Source organism: Parus major, chromosome 3 (assembly GCF_001522545.3).
Source record: "Parus major isolate Abel chromosome 3, Parus_major1.1, whole genome shotgun sequence".
NCBI lineage: Eukaryota > Metazoa > Chordata > Aves > Passeriformes > Paridae > Parus > Parus major.
The window spans coordinates 3,750,711-3,769,658 of record NC_031770.1 but is presented as its reverse complement, the minus strand read 5'-3'; the positions used below and the strand labels follow the sequence as shown (position 1 = coordinate 3,769,658).

The 18,948-nt window shown below is 46.2% G+C and overlaps 1 protein-coding gene and 1 long non-coding RNA gene across 3 annotated transcripts; one reads left to right on the top strand and one right to left on the bottom strand.

The window, feature by feature from the left end:
- Positions 1–3,634: 3,634 nt before the first annotated feature.
- On the top strand, positions 3,635–11,127 carry LRRN4 (leucine rich repeat neuronal 4). Of its 2 annotated transcripts, XM_015621301.3 has the most exons (6): positions 3,635–3,723; positions 5,142–5,858; positions 6,995–7,199; positions 8,178–8,318; positions 9,408–9,791; positions 9,864–11,127. In XM_015621301.3, exons 2-6 carry the CDS (start codon positions 5,180–5,182, stop codon positions 10,954–10,956), a joined length of 2,502 nt encoding a protein of 833 aa, XP_015476787.1. In that variant the 5' UTR covers positions 3,635–3,723; positions 5,142–5,179; the 3' UTR covers positions 10,957–11,127. The 2 variants fall into 2 exon arrangements, with proteins under 2 accessions (XP_015476787.1, XP_015476786.1); XM_015621300.3 differs by having other exon boundaries at positions 9,408–11,127.
- On the bottom strand, positions 3,718–18,942 carry LOC117244124. The gene is made up of 3 exons (XR_004496621.1): positions 18,643–18,942; positions 13,755–14,589; positions 3,718–3,889 (listed from the first exon to the last, which is right to left on the bottom strand). It is a non-coding gene; the product is annotated as an uncharacterized LOC117244124 (long non-coding RNA).
- Positions 18,943–18,948: the final 6 nt, after the last annotated feature.

Below are 18,948 nucleotides of genomic sequence, written 5' to 3'. Positions count from 1 at the left end.
ATATTTCCATTTTCTTTCCTGCCCCTCCTTCAATCTTACCTCATGTGTCACTGCCTTTCAACTAAATCCTTTGCTGCTGCTTTGCAAGGAGGAGTTCTGCCAGCTCATCCCAGCTGGCTGTAAGCCTTATCCTTTGCCATTTTAGGTTTAAGAGAGTGATCCCCTGCTGATGCCCTCTCTCCATATTTCCTTAGGTCATTCCAGGAAGCTCTCTTCTCCTTGCCCCAGTCACTTTGCAAGGCTTTTTCACAATAGGTAAGGAATAGGTAGGAAAGGAAACTGCTTTTATCTGGTGGCTTTGAGTGTTGCATGTGACTGTAGCTCCCCTTCTTACAAGCAGAGGAGGGGTTTCAGTAAGAAGGATCCTTCTTGGAGAGGTAGGAGTGGGAAGGCATGACCCAGGGCATTCCTTAACTTCCATAATTCCAGGCTGAACATGGTGGGCAGCACCTGAGAGGAGGCCTGCCCCAGCCTGCTCTGCCTGACCCCTGCACCAGCCACAGCTTCGAGTCATCTTTCATCCCATGTCACCGAGCACGTCCCAGCCAGCTCCAGACATCCCCTTAATGCACATGGGGTTCCACAGCCTCCCTTACTTGTGCAATAACCTGATCACACTTGGCTCTCCTGAGGTCATCAAACCTATTTATGCACAGGGCTGAAGACCACGGGCTCAGTGGGCTGTAGAAACCATGTTATTAATTGTACAGTGCCAGATGTGGGAGAGGTTTCCCAGAATGAGTGAAAGCAGGACAGGGGCGTCTGCCCTGGAGTTTTGCAATACAGAGATGAAATCCTGGACAGGAATGTTGTTAGATGAAAACAAACCTTTAGGAAAACTCATACCTCAGCTCAGCTGCTACCCTATTCTATACACAGTGCTTACTTAAACCCAAGCCAGGTCAAGGTAAAGCATTGCCAATGTCAGATGGATCCTGCTGCTCTTACATCAAATTCCATAGGGGATTTCACCATTGCCTTCATCCCGTGTAAGGAAACACACACCCCATAGTTTTCTCAAACCTCAGGTTAAATTATCCTGTTCTTCCATTCTCTCTCCTTTCTCTGTGGGAAAATGTCCTGCTTGTGCTTGCTCTGTGGACAGACCTGTGAAACAGTTCATTTGTTGGCTTTAAAAGCCATTCTCCAGATTTTTTCCAAGATATTTTCATTGTTAACCATCACCTGGATCACGGCCAGTAAGAAACATTCACCTCTTAAACTTTACAGCCTGGTACCATCCTTCACCTTTCTGCTCACCCCAGTTCTGCTTATCTTGGTGTCACTAAGGAATGCAGGGCTCAGCCTGAGAATTCCTGCGGGCAGAGGGGCTTTGTGCAGCCCTGAATCGCCCCAGGGGAGGGGGCGTCTGCTTCAGCTCTCTTTGCATCAGCCGTGTGAAAAGGCTGACAGGAACGCCTGCCTTTGCTAACAGCTCCCTCAGGTTGTCACTGAAACTCTCAGAAAAGCGGAAAAAAGAATAAAAGGCGACATGAGAACAAGCCAAAGAGACTCACAAAGGGGAAATCTCTGCCTGCTGTTAGTAGGTATTTCAAAGAAACTTGTGAACTGAGGGCTACTGCCTGCCCTGGGAAACCTGCCAGTACCTGGGCAGCTGCCTGAGATGTAGCACCATAGCAGAAATATTTCAGATGATGGGAGTTTGCAGCTAAGCAAAGAGCTGGGAAGATACAATACCTGCCACAAAAAAACTGGCCATCCAAAACACCAGAAACAACGATGGAAAATAAAAATAACAAAAGCTCGTTTTCCAAGGGTGCTCTGCCTCTTGCAACAGGTTCTCTTTATCACTCAGAAATCAAGGGCCTCTGGGCAAACAAAACCTCCACCTCCCTTCCACCTTCACCAAAACGAGCAGCCGCTCTCCCAGTCTGACAGTCTGCTCAACTGAGTCTCTAAAATGAAATCAGTAAGGATGAACTCATTCAAATTAAGGCAGCTTTTGGCTCACGGAGTTTCCTGGAGTATTTTTGTAAGATATTAAAATCAGTAAGATAACCAATAACCCTAAAATAAGCAATAAAAATCCACTGCCTGTAAATACTGAGCTAAGGGCAGCAAACACAAGTATTTAATAGCCCAGGGCAAAGCCAGGCCACCTCCCTGCTCCTCGGCTTCCCAAAGAGGAGACCCGCAGCTCTGCGAAGCCAGAGTGAAGGCAGGGTTTTCCACCGGCCTGTCTGGAGCTGAACTTTCCTCCTCTTATACCAAATTCTTCAGATTTTTGTAACCTGCTCCACTTCACCCTTTGAACCGCAGCGAGTGCAGAGCTCTGAAGGTACCTGCGGGTGCGCACGTGCCGGGCCCGGCCGCCCCTCCGGGGTCAGCGGTGGGATTAGCCCCTCATTGAGGAAACCATTTATCTTGCCCTGGAGCCATTCCATGGGGGAACAACATGTGCACCTCGCCCAGCCTCCAAGGGAACCGCAATGGCTCCAGAGAGTCCTTCTGGGAGCCCCTATCTCTGTTCTGTGGATGTCCTGGTGTTTTTCAAGGCTCTCTCCCCACGCACATAATAACCCACGCGGTCAATAGATAAGGTCTGCGTAAAGTTTACTCGCAGACTCAAGGTTTTTGGGCAAGCAAGACCTTTATCTGCACTTTAGCACCAAAGTTTACAGGTCGTTGCTGCCTTCATGTCAGGGGTCTGTTGTTGCCCCGATAAAGGAAAAGCGCTGACTACTGTTCTCATTGGAAATTTGAACAATTAGTTGTCTTACAGTAGCAACAGGACAGCCACCCTTTTGCTTTTACTTTGGAACAGTCTCCATCAACTCATCCCTTTCTGGGATCATTTCTCTGACTTTATTCTCTGCTCTCGACCTAATTATTGTTTGAATTGTGGGAATGCTGAAAAACCCAGCTCAGGGCCGGTGTCTCAGTGGGAGATGGTTTATGTTGTCAGTTTTACTTATCCAGCAAAGGATGAGAGAAGTAGCAGGAAGGGAATTCTCCCAAGCCATGTGGTACACAGCTGCAGAACGCAGAGCACAACCCACGCACAGCGGGACCAAGAGCGGCCTCCCAAGACTGTCACACGGGGAATATGTGACATCCACGCACTCTCCATCGGCAGAGAATTCCTCTCTGCGGGAGCAGGTGAGAGTTTCACTTTTGACATATCCTAAGGGCCTCCTTAGAAAAGTAATTTGTCCTGCGCGAACTTTAGCAGGATTTACTCCCCAAGAGCAAGAGTCTTAGAAATTTAAACACTTGAAACCCCTCACTGGCGCCTAAAGAGAGAGCAAAGCTCATGACAGCAGGCAGAGCCCCAGCTTTACATCATCCTGACCTGCCAACAAAGGAGCACAATTCGTCTCCCTCCCCCCGTTAGTGGAAGACGTGAGAGTTGGGACTATTGACACTGATCTGTTCCCTTTACCCCCCTCTGCTTGGACAAAGACAGGCAGGAGCAGCCCTGCCTGAGTGTTGGGAAATAAGAGCCTTCCCACCCACCTCCCGCTAGGGCCAAGGGAGCGGGGAAAGCTGCCCGGAGCCGCCCCCTCTCAAAGCTGGATGCGGGGGAGTGAGCCTGGAACAAACCTCGCCTGAGTTTGTGGGCAGAGCCGGGAGCAGGGAAAGCTGGGAACAGAAAAGAGGCATTTCACGCCGTCGGCTGAGTCACACCAAGCGTATAAAATCAAGGCCAGGCAGTCGGAGCCACTCCGAGCGGAGGCACGAGGCACCAGGACTTTAGGACAGGTACGTGCAAGCGGATGCGGTTTAGATACAAGGATTAAGATTAAATCTAAGATTGGAATACGGCAGCCCAATTCCTCCCATCCTCTCCCTGCCGGTGTGCTGCGGAGCAGGGGATCCAGCGGCTACTGGGAAGTCCTGAGGCTGCTTGGCTCTTGCACGGGTCCATCTGACGAAAACGACACGGGCAAACACAACACATTATTTTGGTGGTCTGGTCTATACTATTTTACTGGTCCCTACTTCAAACCTGAGATGGCAGCAAAGGATAACAGTCTGGGCAAGACCTGGCATCATTCAGGGAACAGCAAGAAGTTAAACTTTGGAATAGGTCGGAGATATTTCATAATACGTGGGGCTTCGGTTATCACCCTACACTGTAATATATTTCTGGACTAGGAATGACCATTTTGATGCCGGGAAGCACAAAAGACAGCTCAATAAGAAAAGCGTGGGTTTGGGGCTGGGGTTAATTCCTTCCTCTAACACCGAGTACCTGTGGGGACCTCGCACAGGTCATTAAGGACATTTTTTTTTTTTACAAAGGCAAAAGCAGGGCTGGGAGGAGGAGGGAGCTGTAACACTAAATAACATGTTTCCTGGCGCTCAGGCCTTTGGGGCCCTGATCCAGGAGCATACTCGATTTCTGACCACTTCCACTGACATGTGGTTCGGGAGCTGCATTTTCAGTGCATCCTTTTCCCAGCAGCTGGGCTGTGCAGCCTGTCTGCAGCTCTCATCTACAGCAGGGCCCAGCCCTGCCGCTGCCTGGCAGACAGGCTGTGGGGTACTGCCAGCTGCTCAGTATCCCCAAACCCCTGTGGGGTCCCCACTGTGACCGTCCTCAGAATGGGGCAGAACTGCCCTGCCAGAGCCCACACAAGTCCCTGGTTTTGCTAACAAAAGTACTTCCAAAAACAGGAAAGGAACTTTTACCTGCCCACTCCAACACAACTCAGCCCAGTTTGGGATCCTGTGCATTAAAGTTTGGCAACTCTCCTCTGTCCTCAGATCCACTGATTTGCTTTGCACAATATCACAGGAAACAGTCCCTTGCCATAGGCACACTTGACCCCGTTGTTTGGGCATCACCCCACAGGAAAACTCTTCCCACTGGGCTGGCCAAACTGGACACTATGCAGGACAGCCTGCTGGCACTGAGGGTCCTGGTGTGGGATACAACTCGGTTCAAGCTTCCTGCATGACTGAGACTGCATGATACTTCTGTCCCCAAGGATTCACTTGTGAAAAACTTGTTTACTTAGGTTCAATTACAAAAGAGCTATCAATTACCACTTATCACTATCCAAATATAACAGGAAAGGGCTTATAACTGTTTTTCTTTTAAATAGTTTGTAGATACCTGGAAGAATTTTAATCTAAATGTTGATGTTTTGTTTTCCCCTTCCTGAAACAAAAAGGAAACAGATCTTGCAAACTGCAGGCACCTCGGAGAAGGATGTTGTCGCCCTTGCTCATCCTCCCTCTGCTGCTGGGGACCACAGCACAAGGCCCTGTGAGCAGAGCAGCATCTAGGGATGTCACCACCTTTTTCCAGCTGGCTCAGGAAGACACTTGGAAGAATGTTAATCTTACTAGCATGTCCTGTGAGGATCGGAAGAACAAGACCTGGATCACTCTGCAGCTGACCAACAGCAACCTGACAGCTTTTCCTGTCTGCCTTCCAGAGGCCCTGGAGACCTTGGATCTCAGCAATAACCTCCTGGAAGAGGTGAACGGCACAGAGATAGCAAACCTCCGACAGCTGCATGTCCTCTCGCTGAGGCACAACCACCTCTGGTCTGTGAGGTGGGGATCTGAAGCCCTCAGCAGTCTCCTCAAGCTGGACTTGAGCTTTAATAAGCTGTCATCTGTGCCATCCTGCCACAGCTCTGCCCTGCCTAGCCTGAGGTGGTTGTCCTTGGCTGGAAATCCACTGATGGAAATCCAGCCACTGGCTTTTTCCTGCTACCCTCAGCTGCAGGTCTTGAACCTCTCTGCAACACTGCTCGGGCAGGATGACAGCAGAGGAATTAGGGACTCTGCTTTTGCCATCAGCACAGATCCCAACGAGGCCATGAACAGGCCTGGAAACTCCATCAACGTGCTTGATCTGAGCAAGACCTTTTTTGAGAAAAGTAAGTTTCTGGGTTTCCCGCTGTAGGCATGGGGCTTGGTCAGGCCAGGGGAGCAGAAGCCTTGCTGGGACGATGGCTCCCATCCTGGCTGAGCCTGGAGTGCAGGGGGAACACCCCACACTGAAAGCTGCAAACAGCTGGTCCAAGCGTGCAAGGCACTCTCATGCAAACCAGCCTCCCAAAGGAAGGGCAGAGACCAAACACCATGAGACAGGACGATTTGTCCCAGTGTAGTCACCCACTTCCAGCCTAATCCCACTCTCTGCTACTGACAGTCATCCCCCTGTCAGCCCCGGGATTAGTTTTGGGAAGCACAGGAGGAAATTAGTTTCTCTTTCCAAACAGGCTGTTGAAATCTTTCTTTGTCCCCACAGCTACACTCAGCTTTTAGTGCTGCATTGAAGTAGCACAGAGGCTTTTTGTGGATACTTCCGCTGAGGGGGGAGACAATCCCTGCCCCGAACAATCCACAGGAGGATTTTTCCCTTTTGCCGGCCTCCCCTGCCAGCCTCAGTTTACACCTGAGGTGCTGAGACACACAGATGTGAGATGCCTTGCCCAGCTGCTCAGGGTGGGGCAGGGCCAGGGCCTTAGGGGCTCCTCAAGCCAGAGGCTTCACCTCAACTCACATTAAACCTGCACCACCAAATTTCCTCCATGAATTTGCCTAATCCCTCTTGTGGTGGTGAATTATCCTATTGAGTCATGGGATGGAAAGGCCCTTTTGTACAAGACCTACTCTTTCTGTTTCGTGCCTCTTGGCTCTGCTTCCTGTGCCAGGAGAAATAAGTGATTTGCCTTTCTTGCACCTGTCAGGACCTTGTAGATCACCTTCCTGAGTAGAGAAATCCTCATTCATTTAATCTCACCCAACGAGAAATCTGTTCCATAGCTCTTATCAGCTTTGTTGTCCTTTTTTTCCCTCTTTTCCTCTGCCCTATGACAGCCTGACTTGCACAGACTATTACAAAAATGCAGCTGCATGAGTGTTTATACACGGGTGTAATGACTTTTGTTCTATTCCTTTCCAAAGAGAATAGCTGCAGAAAGTGACAGATACATTATATCTTTTTCTAGGCAGAAATCCACAGGAATGCTCTGTTTAGGCATTAGGTTTAAGTATTTTTCTGTTTCAGTTCAGCCAGAGTGGGTCAGAGACTTGGCCAACCTCAGATCACTTCACCTGACAAACATGCCACGGTTAAGAAGCCTCGATAGCGACGTCTTCAAGTCTCTGCCTGCTCTTCAAGAGCTGCACTGTCAGAACTCCCGTTCCCTGGGTTTTGTGCAGACGGAGATGTTTGCCAGTGCTCCTCATCTGAGCCATCTCTCATTTGAGAAGTGAGTTGGTTTTTTTTTGTCCTTCCTCACATAATGCTGCCTTTGCCTCACAGTGCTGTGGTGCCTGGGCACTGACTCAAACAGTTTGTTATCAGATTTAGGAAGGAGGTGTGGACTTGCTGTCTTTGCTGTGTAAAACCTGTGATCTGGCCTGATAGAGCTGATACAGCTCAAAGAGCAGCATGGGACTCATAGCACAATTAATTGTTTGCTTGTATCCATTGTGTTCCCTCTCCTCTGCCTTATCTCCCTGTCCTATGGATGAATTCACCCAGCACTGCTTAGATCAGCACAGATCCACTGAATCCCACCTGTGATACAGACTGGGCTTCCAGCACCTACAGTGGCAATATCCCATCAGAGGAGAAGCAGCTCACTGAGAGTCCCCTGCTCAGCAAGGATGAATACAATGTTTTAGTCCTCATTCTAGGGGTAGCACCTCTTGGTATGTTACATACCTGAAATACTAAGAGGAACAAAAGTCCAAAAGTGATTTATCAAAAGATAAAGAGCAGGTGAAATGCGTACAAAGGAAAAATCTGGAGAGCACTTTGAAACATTTTTATAATACCAATCCAGATATAAGCATATCAGAAAACAAACACTAGAGCACTGGCTGTGCCTAGAAACCAGTTTCAGGAACATAAACCCATACAAAACAAAAACCCTATGGGACCAATCCCCCCTTGACTGCCCTATGGGGTTTACATAGCACTTTCCAACACTTGCAGGAATACCAGTCCAAAGTATCATGCCCATACCCCTAAATATCACTTAAAGAAATTGCTGTTAAAATCCTAGAAAAAAAGAGCATCTTCTGAGCCTGCAGAGTGCAGGATGGTGGGTTTAATAACTGGTTACTGCCAAGGGAACTGAGAACATTGCTTTGTGCCTTACACATACTAAGGATAAGGGATACTAAGCACGCTCCAGCTGTTTAAGGTAGCTCATTTAATTATTGCATTTGTCTTCTTGTAGCTGTAACCTGAGTTCCTTTAATCCTTGGAACACCAATTCTTCGGATGGCATCACCACCATCAACTTGTATGGGAATCCTCTGCTGTGCAACTGCCAGCTCTCCTGGCTGCTGTCCAAGCCCAAGAAGGTCGTTCTGCAAAAGTAAGTGAGCTCAAGGAGATCAAGTAATGCTCTTCAGACACAACTTCAATGTGCAGAGTTGTTTGGGGGGCAGACATTCACCACCATTCACTAAGTGATTCAAATTCCTTGTGTGTTCTTCCCTTCCACAAGAGGCAGAAGTGCAAAATAATGTCCCTTTCAGGGACAAAGCATTAAGTGTTATTAGCTGTGGATTCTACGTTAAGGGGAGAATATTTTCTGTTTTGGACCATATTTCACTATTAGCTGAAGACAGAAAATGAGCTGTCTTGATGTACCAGCTCTGGGAGCAGTAACTGGAAAACTTTAGAAGATCTTTAACGAATTATTTTCTTCTAACCCTGCTATTCCCAACGCTTACATCACCACCAGCAGTCAACAAAACCCCTTGCAAATAGCACCATTTCTCACCTATTGTTTTCATGCTCCCCTACAGTTTTACAGACTAATTACAATAAGCTGCAGTTAAAAGAAATATTTGCATATAAATGGTCTTTCTTCCTTTCGAAAGGCCACCGAGAAGATTTGTCATCAAATCTCTCAGAGAGCAGGGAAGTAGATTGTTTAGATTGTTGAAATTAGTTTTTCACAGGGATGGGTTTAGCAGTTGCATTCTTTACCAAAACTTCAGTGTCTGAGTAAATAAAGAATTCGATCTTAGTCATTGAAAAGTCCCACCTCCCACTGCCTAAACCAGATGGATTAAGAATCCTTGGAATCCTGTTACATCTCCCTGCATGTGTTCCCCTGTTACTGCGGCATTAAAGTCTGACCCTTTACGACAAGTTGCCTTGAATCCCGATGCCCTTTGCTAAAGTTCACAGCCATTGTTGTACCAAAGGACACTTCCCCTCGGGCAAAAGATATCCCTGCACCTTACAAAACCAAAAAGCCAGTTCCAGTTAAATTTCACAGTCAGTGCTGTGGAAATCTGCCCAGACTATTGTAAAGACAATCTAGTTTTGATCTAGGTTTCAATTCTCACTAAGGCAGACTATTTTGACAGCAGGTCATCAATTCCAGTCCAAGCAGCCTACAGACACCTGTGATGTTCTTCTGGATCTTGACTATTCTGGTTTCCCCCTGCAGGGCTCGGGAGACTTTTTGCACATTCCAGGAAGATTCTGGCAGACCTCCAACATCTTTTTCGCTGCTGGAGCTCTACGATAAATGCCATTCAGAGAGCAATGTTACACTGCCAGATTCAAACACAGCCCTTCCCATTCACGATGCTTTCAGCTTCACCAGTGATGATGCCTCTGCTACAGTAACAACAGACTCAGCTCTGTTGACCAAAGATTGGACTCACACCAGCTCCCTTATCCAGAGGAATGTAAGGAGCACAGCAACACCCAACCCAACACTAACCAAAGACACCTATACCAGCTCCCTAATCCAGATGGATCTGATGAGCACTGCAGCATCCAACCCAGTGCTAACCAAAGACACCTATACCAGCTCCCTAATCCAGAGGGATCTGATGAGCACTGCAGCATCCAACCCAATGCTAACCAAAGACACCTATACCAGCTCCCTAATCCAGAGGGATGTGATGAGCACTGCAGCATCCAACACAACGGAGCTGATCCTAACAAAAGCCAACAGTTCCTCCCATGAGGAGACAGTTTCTGAATCCACAAGCAATCCCCCTTCCTTGGCATCTGTAACCTCCTTCCCAGTTTTTCTCCAAGAGCTCTTTGCTCAGTCCCCAGATCACAGCTCCACAAGTCCAGCTGGAACAGAACAGCTACAGAGAGGGCTCAGAACAACTGACACGACATTCCCTCGGGAAGAGCAATTCAACCAGACCACCAGTGATTATTCCACTGGAGGAACAGGAGTTCCCCACACCACCAACCACCACATTCACTCCTTTGCCACTCATGCCAAGGAAGGTGCCCCCCAGACGAGCCCCCCACAGCTGAACTCCACAAGGAGCAGTGCCCACTCAGAGCCTGCACCCACCACACCATCACCACATTACATTGATGACTATGAGTATGAAGAAGCAGCAAAGGAAACCCCGGTGCAAGGCCCACAAGTGCACGTTGCCTGTGACTACAAGCCTTGCAGGCACCTGCAGAAGCCATGCAGGGAACTCCAGAATATATCCCAGTGTTCATGTCCCGGCACGTCAAGGGAAGATGAGGTTCCAGACCCACCCAGGCTCAAAGAGGTGACTGAAATCACTGACAGCTCTGCACAGGTACACTGGTGTGCCCCTTATTCAGTTGTTCACAGCTATGAGCTGATGCTTCGTGCCCAGGACAGCGAGGACAGGCAGCTTGTCATGGACAACATCTACCCCACAGCCAGGCAGTACACTCTGTATAACCTGCTACCATTCACCTCTTACCAAATCTGTGTGACTGCCTCCAACAAAGCAGGGTCAAGCCAGACGACAGGCCAGGAAATTCCAGGTAATTCATGCACCAGCTTTAAAACAAAACCCAGCTACAAGTATGTTTTTGCTGGTCTGTCTGCAGCAAGTGGACTCTTTCTCATTACCACAATTATTTTGTCTGTGTGCCTGTGTAAGGCATGTAAAAAGCCTCAGAGTGAGCAGTATGGTACACACTTAGTCTCCTACAAGAACCCAGCATTTGATTATCCCTTAAAATTACAAACCACTAATTAGCTCTGAGTGATTGTTCTATGCATTCAAAGTTCACTATCTCCATCACCTTGGCGTGTTTTTGTGAGACTCTGAAAATGTCCTTCAGCAAAACTATGAACCATCAGATTCCATAACCCTGATGTTTCTAAGGGAGAGAAAAGCACCAAAAAAAAAAAAAGAAAAACTAATAATGAAGGTAGTCAACTAGAAAAAAGGCTTTGGATTCCTGTTCCTGTGCTAAGCAGCAGCAAGTCTGGACACTAACCTTGAAAAATTGTTTTTGTAATCACCTACAAATGGAGTAGCATAAATTTGACACAGTGAGAGGCTGCCTGGCCAGCTGTCTGCCTCCAGTATCTCTCATGAGCACAGTCTGTGTGATGAGAGTTGTAATCCAAGGTGCATTAAGCTGAGCAAGATGCACTGCTTTTATTCACAGAGCAAAGCTGGGGGTTCTAATTTTTTAAAGGTATTCTCCATGAAGAGAGTACAGCTGAAAGGAGACAGTGGGCTCAGTGACAAGGTGCTGTGCAGCTCTAACTCCTCCAAGGAAATGCAGTGGATCCAGATCATCAACCTAACCAGTTCAGGAAAAAGAAACATGAAATTTATTTGTAGTCACAGGTTGTGCAGGATCCTTAGGACAGAGGCAATTGTTTTGTTATGACTTTTTTATGAGTTTGTCCACAACTGAGACTCCCAAGTGCTTCCCCAAAGCAAGGTGACAGGCAGTGGGGGGTTTGCAGTACAGCAGTGACCAACAGAATGGGGGAGGGGAGCATATTAACATTTGTTTCCCAGTGGATTTTAAGCAGAGAGGATGTTCTGTCCCAAGATTCACCTCATACAGAGGCAAAGAGCCAAGTAATGAAGCAATTTAATGCATGTGCTGCTGAGACCTGAAAAACCCTAGTTTTTTGTTGCACTAGCAGCAGTTCTGCAGACACCTTTCAAATGAACTCTTGGGTGCCAATTGCTGTACAATAATAAGAGATGCTGACAATCCCAACTTTGAGATGCCATTAGAATCCAAGGAGGTGTCCCAATCTGATGTTTCCTCATAGGTTTCAGTTCCAGGAGCTGCCTGTTCCAGCTGCTGTACAAACACAGTGCATAAAACCCCCTGGACTCTGAGGGGAAGGTGCTGTATGGTGTAAAAGTTCCATTCTTTTGGGGTTTTTAATGCTTTCAGTATTACAGAAATAAAAGCTACAGAGCTATGTTCTGGTTTTTTAAAGACATGGATCTTGGTGTTGTCTTTACCATCGACAATGTTTAGCCTGAAAAATTACCTCCTTTTGTTGTTTTAGAATGAACTTTCAACATATAGTAAAGAAATGTTTTTATTACAGTAGTTGTGTTCTCTGATGTCCCAAGTGCTTTCTTTTTGTATGTGGCAGCAGGAGGCTTGTGCCTTTTCACCACTATGGACTTGCAAACCTCTCCTGGAAATCTGTCCTCTCCCCAGCCCTGGTCTGGGAATGACTGTGACTGGACAAATACAAATTCCTGCCATGTCTGTCCTGAGCCCCATGACTCAAACACTCAATGAAAGTGAAATGAAAATGAAGAAGACAGGATGGTGTCATCTTTTCAGTTTGAAAATCTCTTATTTTCTCATTCTGGTAGTTCAGACCTTCCTCTGTTTGGACCTAGGTTTTTACGCTTATTTCTGGCCTGGTTTTTCCTGCATTTTCTGGAGGGTTTAATAAACAGTTACAGATGATTGTCATTTGAAGAGAGCAAATTGGCCAAAGCATTATGCCAAACTGGGGCAGAGGTCATATATTCCCCTGTGTTTGCACAGCATAGCTCTAGGAGACCTTGGTTGGGGTGTTTGGTTTTACCAGAAACAAAGCAAAATAAGAGATTTGTGAAGAGCAATTTATATTGTCTCAAAGCTTAGCTCCAGAGAAGGGCAGGAAAAAAAGATACTGGAACTGAAAATAAAGATTGCTCCCACTTAAATATGAGTTAGTCCAAAGCAAGAGGACATAATTTAAAATGAGATATTAAGAGGACATATCTCACTACCCTTTACCACACTGCAGTTGATAATCACTGAACTAGGAAGTCCATCACAATTGATTTCTCCAATCAGTTCTCCATCCATCCCCCCTGAATTTCACAGCCAAGGGAACACATCAGAGCCTCCCACTCCTTTAAAGTGCCCTTTCTGGGAGCCACACAAATATACAAGTCCTGCTCTCACAGTCCCCACTTGTTCCAACTTAAAGTGACCCTCAGCAGCCCAATTCCATCTGAGCTGATGAACCATCCTGAAGCACAGATGCCCCAGCCAGGGGCAGTGCCCCTCTCTTGCCTAGTAACCCTCAACCCTTCCACAGGTGGAAAGTGGAATGTATGGGATGTAGCAGCAGGGTTAAAAACATGGGATTTGTATTTATCAACATCTATGAGAAGTATCAGTGCTTCAAATGCAATTTATTTTTTTTTCCTACTACCACTTTGTATTTTCACCAGGATTCATTTTAGTAGTGACCAAATAAACTTTTTCCAGTGGAGGGAGCTCTCAGAGTGCTTCTCAGGACTGGGGCAGTGAGGGGAACAAAGTAACCCAGGGGCTGCACGGAAACTTTCCCAATAAAGCCATGTAAGGAAGCTGCCCTGCTTTGCTCCACCTGCTTGTTTCTCCCCCTTTTTCCTGATTGCACCCAACAGCAAATCCCATCTGTACCTCCAGCTTCAAAGACACAAACCTTTGGCAGCGTGACTGGAATACCCAAACATCTCTGAAACAATTTTTAAGAGCTATAAAACGCCAAAATATAAAAATATATAACTAATACTTCACTTACTGCTGCGCAGTTCCACTTGTTCTGTTTCTCTGAGAGGAAGACCACTTGGGGGAAGTGCAGAGAGCATTGAAATACAGTTTTTGAACAGTTTGTGTAGCTTTTTCTATGTCCTTTCTTGGAAGACAGTCTTATCAAGATCATTCTCCATTCACTTGTATTTGTCCTCTTTCCAAAGAAGCAAGTCCAAGCAAAGAGTTCACAGCAGCCAAGGGTGCCTGTGGGTGCATCCCTGGTTGTCACAGCAGAAGTGCACCATGCTCTGTCTCTAACAGCACTTGAAAATCAGTCACTGAGTCTCACAGAGTCTCCCAGCAGAAACACTCTGGGAAATGGAGCTGATCCCCTCAATACAGGAAAAAAGACTCTTCAGGGGCCAGAACTGTTGCTTGAAGTGTGGGAGCAGGGAGGGACACCTTGCTTTTGGTGCAAGAAATGCCATTAGAGAAACAGTCCCTGAGAGCAGGCATGCCTGTAAGCAGGCATGGGAAAGCCCAGAGGAACAGGACAAGGTGATTCAGCCTGATCCATCTCAGCACCAGAAGGGATCCCACTTTCCAGTCACGCAGGCCAGAGGGGTGGCAGATACTAAATGGGCCAGCTGGGAGATGACATGGCCCAAGGCAGGGAGCTCATACCACATCTCAGGCTCCATCAGCCTCTTCATGGAAGGATGCACAAGTTCAATCACGATGCTCCCTCAGCAAGCGCTGCCCTGGAACGGCCATACTCCTCCACAGGGATCTCTGGAACAACACCTTTATGTGGAGATACAAACGAGGATGCCTCTGAGGGCTCAGGATGGTGCTTGCCAAGAAGCCTGTGATTTGTTCTTTACCTGTGAAATAGAGAGATGTATCACAGGTGAGAACATGTTTTGTATTTGCGGAAACAGATACTCATAAAAACATGTTTAAACTCCAGGTGCTTCTTCTTTTCATCAGCTCTCCAAAGGATGCAAAGTTTGTTCTGAACAGGACAATCCGTTAATCCCAACCTCTAAAAAGTGATCAAGCAGCATTACAAATTAACACTCTTCTGAAATACATCCAGGAGGCAACGCCTCACAGCAAGGCTAGTGCTCTGCTGGCATCTAGAGGGAGAGGGGGGAATCATCTCCCCAGGTATTCCCACAAAGAAATACTCATTCTTTCACCAGACAGCTTCCGCCTGCACCCTGCAGACCAAGGGTCACCGACTTACACTACCAGTGTGCTGTGTGTCCTCACCACCTCCTGTGTAAAGGGAAAAGTGCTGAGAATTAACAGCAGCAACAGTCTCAGTCCCACAAACTCACTCAGCAGCTCATCCGTCCCTCTAATTCCTTTTGTAGCCTTATGACCAGGAACTTTTCTGCCAACTTGACACTGATAAGGAAAAATGCAATTAATTTTTTTTTTTTTTTTTTTTTTTTTTTGTAAGAGCAAGGAGGGAATTACTGCCTGGAAAAGCTGAAAAGTCAGTCCACAAGTGCAGTAAAGTAAGATTATTTTTTTAAAAAAAATATTGTAGATTTAGAAGCAGAGATCAGATGGCATTCACTGCACTTAGAGAAAATTAAATAGCAATGTTTACACTGATATCTTAGCAGAACAAAATCAGTATGGGTAAAGCATTTTCCTTCCCTACCATACCAGAGGGCAGCCCTGTATGTTGTGCTGCTGCAGAGCCCTCACCCTTCTGTGCTGGCTGACATTACCTACAAGTACACGTAATAAGGTAATACTTGTATGGCACTGCATGCATTTCCTCCCACAAAATGTGTCCTCATTTTTCCTAGATCCTTTGCTGAAAAGGATGTGTGAGCAACTTTTCCATCTATGGATGTCAAATTGGATTTTTTCAAGGAACATAAGGGAGAAAAACCCCTCAGAAAATATTAACAAGTAATGGAGGAGGATGAAAGGGACAAAAACTCTGCTATACATAGTCCAGAGCAGGAATGAAACAAAGAAAATCAGAAGAAATCAAGTAAAAGAATCCCAAGAGAATCCATAGAAAGCAGAATCCCTCATTCAGTGTCTGCTCCAGGAGGTGGAAGCAGCCATGCAGCCATCCCATGAAGGCAGGGCTGGCAGCTCCAGCAGGGCTCAGCCTCAGGCACCACGAGCCAAAACTTCTGGCATGAAACTCCAGATAGAAGAAAAAAATATTCTCTAGGTAGAGACTTTCTTCTTCTCTGAAAAACTAAAATTTACTCATACAAAAACTTCATGCTGGGAAGACTTGAGTATTGCATTTATTAAATGTTTAGAAGAGCATGATTAAGGAATGGTACTTAATAACTTATCTAAGGCCATGGGGTGAAATGATGTCACCCTATTTGTGGCAATCATTCCTTCTGCTGTCATCACTGCTGCCTCAAGGATTCTGGGTGAGTCATCTCCAGGGAAAAGCAAAAAAGACCCCCTGGAAGATTATCCTCCATTTCAGGAACATTGTACCAGCAACAAACATCCCCAAAGCACTGAGCTATGTCCTCAATGCAGCTCTAACTAAAAATCTCACTTCTTCCTGCAGCTGCCTAGTCACACAAAGCCAGAAAATGCAGGGCTTCTACCACATTTAGTCAAAATTAGGTTCAAGTTCTATTTGAAGGACAGAGTACTAAGCATACAAACCATTTTTTTTTTCGAGAAACTAAGCTAAAAAACTCCGTTACAACTCCAGGATCTTGTATGGGGATGTTTATTGTGGGACTGGTTATTGTCTCCTTGATTCTTGGAGATGCTGGAAAAGGTCAGAACAGCCAGAAATTATGATAAGAGGGCAAGGATATATAACAATATAAAGTGCAGCCAACTCCAAGTCTAAACTTGGCTCTTAAGACAAATCCAAAAGGCTTCAGGGAGTGCTGGCTTTAAACGTGACCTAATGACACATTTGGTCCTTGGGTTTCAGCCCTGGCTCAAAGTTCAGCCTCCATCCTGACATGACAAGTCCTAAACCACAGAGCCTGCTCTGGGTCAGTCCCCATCTGATGCCACCTTCACACCTGCAAGGGCCTCAGATGAAACCAAGCCATGGCCAGGGAGCTCATACTGGACACAGAACAAGGCAGATGAGAGTGACAGGGGATAACAAAAGCAGATAACAAAACCCCCCTAAGTTAGCCAGACAACTCATCTCAGATCCAGTACATCCTTGACGGCTGACAAAACCCTTCAGGGAAGGAATCCAGCCAGACCAAAATTGTTAGCAAGGAATCCACTGACCACAGCAGCTCTAAACTTAGCTCAGCAGCTCGCTACACACCAACTCAGAATGCAGGCTCCACCCAGCAACGGCACGAACTGACTCCAAATGATCTCAGCACTGGAGGAGCTGCTTTTGCCAAGCACAGAGTCACGTGTAGCTGGGACAGCACCAGCTCTAACCTTTATTTCCTTCCAAATCCTGGAAAATTCTTGCTCCCAGCCCTGGGGCACCTCTGAGCAGCACAACTGCTGGTAACAGCACACAGTCTCTCTGCGTTTTCCTCTCAGGTCCTTTGTGGCATGCTGTGGCAAAACCAAACCCAAAGCCCAGCTCAGCACCAGAGAAATGACATCTGCCACCACCCAAATTTACACAATATCCTCGGATTTACCTATACCACTGATTGTACACACCCAGGAGAAACCAGGAACTTCCTTGGGATTCCACAACAAACTCAAAATGATCCCTAACCTCAGGGAACAAGGAGGTGGCCAACCACAACCTAAGTCTTCCCCAAGAGCTTCTTTAAAAGCTTGGCTCTTTATTGATTCCAGCTATAACTGGAATCAATATATAGTGCTTTAGTGGTAAATATCCAGGATTTGGTACTGCTGCCATCCTTGCTTGGTGGAATTTAAGAGCAGAGTCACAGTTCACAGTGATTTTTGCCATTTAGGGTGTGTTTGGATCATTTTAGAGGTGATATAAATCCAGACATATCCAAACCATTACTGGATATATCCAGTAATATAGATATCTATATTATATAGATATCTATATATAATATATATATCCAGACTAGGTAGACCTTTTCCCTGTATATGACCTAGGTGTGCATTTCTCTGCCTTTATACAAAAATTGGTTTCCTCTCTGCCTGCTAAAAATGGAGTATAAAAAGCCAAAGATCTTCCATTTCCAAATCCTCTTCTCAGCCGTTTTAAAGGTGCATAAATCCAGCAAAAAAATAAAATCAAAAGCAACTGCTAAAAACAGTTGAAAGATGTTAAAACATCTTAACTGATGAGTCATGTTTTCCCCGTTTATTTGTTTTGACAACTGTCCAAATGCTGAATTTTGATGTCTGACCATACAAAGCTGTTGCTGGCACTGGAACACTGCTCACCATGAGGATGTGTTTCACTTGCAATGAGCTCCTGGTACAGCTACAGGAACTTGAAAATGGAAGAGAGCCTCGAGAGGCCCCATTCTCTGCCTGGTTTTTCACCTTGCTGGTGAAAGGGAACATTCCTTGGATAATTTTCTTTACACAGGAGCACTTGAAACCCTGACTTTTCATACCCAGCCGAAGATATACCATTAAAGCTATAGGGTTTAGGTACTATGTGGGCACTTTCAGTCAGAGCTTTTTTTGAGCTGCTGTGTTTTACTGTAAACACAATACAAAATCAATGTGGGTTCAAATATGTGCTTTGCATCTGAACTGCATTACATTTGTACTGTTTAGGGTGAAGAAAATAACCTAAACAGCTACTCAGAAATGTAAAATAAAAAGAAAGAAAAAAACAAGAGCTTCTTATAGCAACACAGTAGTTAAGCTCAACCCAATAGGTATAAGCTATTTTTTAATTCTAGCCTTATTTTTAGTGATTATAAAGCTTACAGCTCTATAGTGGAGATACAAGCTGAGCCTCTCAGACATATGGGAAATTCAGGCTGTTACAAAAAAATTACCTTGCATTTGTTATTTTCCTGTGATTCACTCTTGTCTAAGTTCACCTGTGACAAAGGTGCTGCTTAAACCCCTTTTTGGCAAAGGGTTCTGAAAAAAAACCTGGTGTTCAAAACCTACCCAGGACAGGTGGGATGGCACAGCAGGTCCTGGACTTAGCAGGGAAAAGCTACAAGGAGCACACCGAGATTTATAAAAATGAAATGCCGCGGCCGCCTGGCGTTGAGTGAAACCATCCCTCCCTCAGTTCCCGGCTCCCTCAGGGCTGAGGGCGGGATCCCGGGGTCCGTGAGCCCCATCCCGCACCA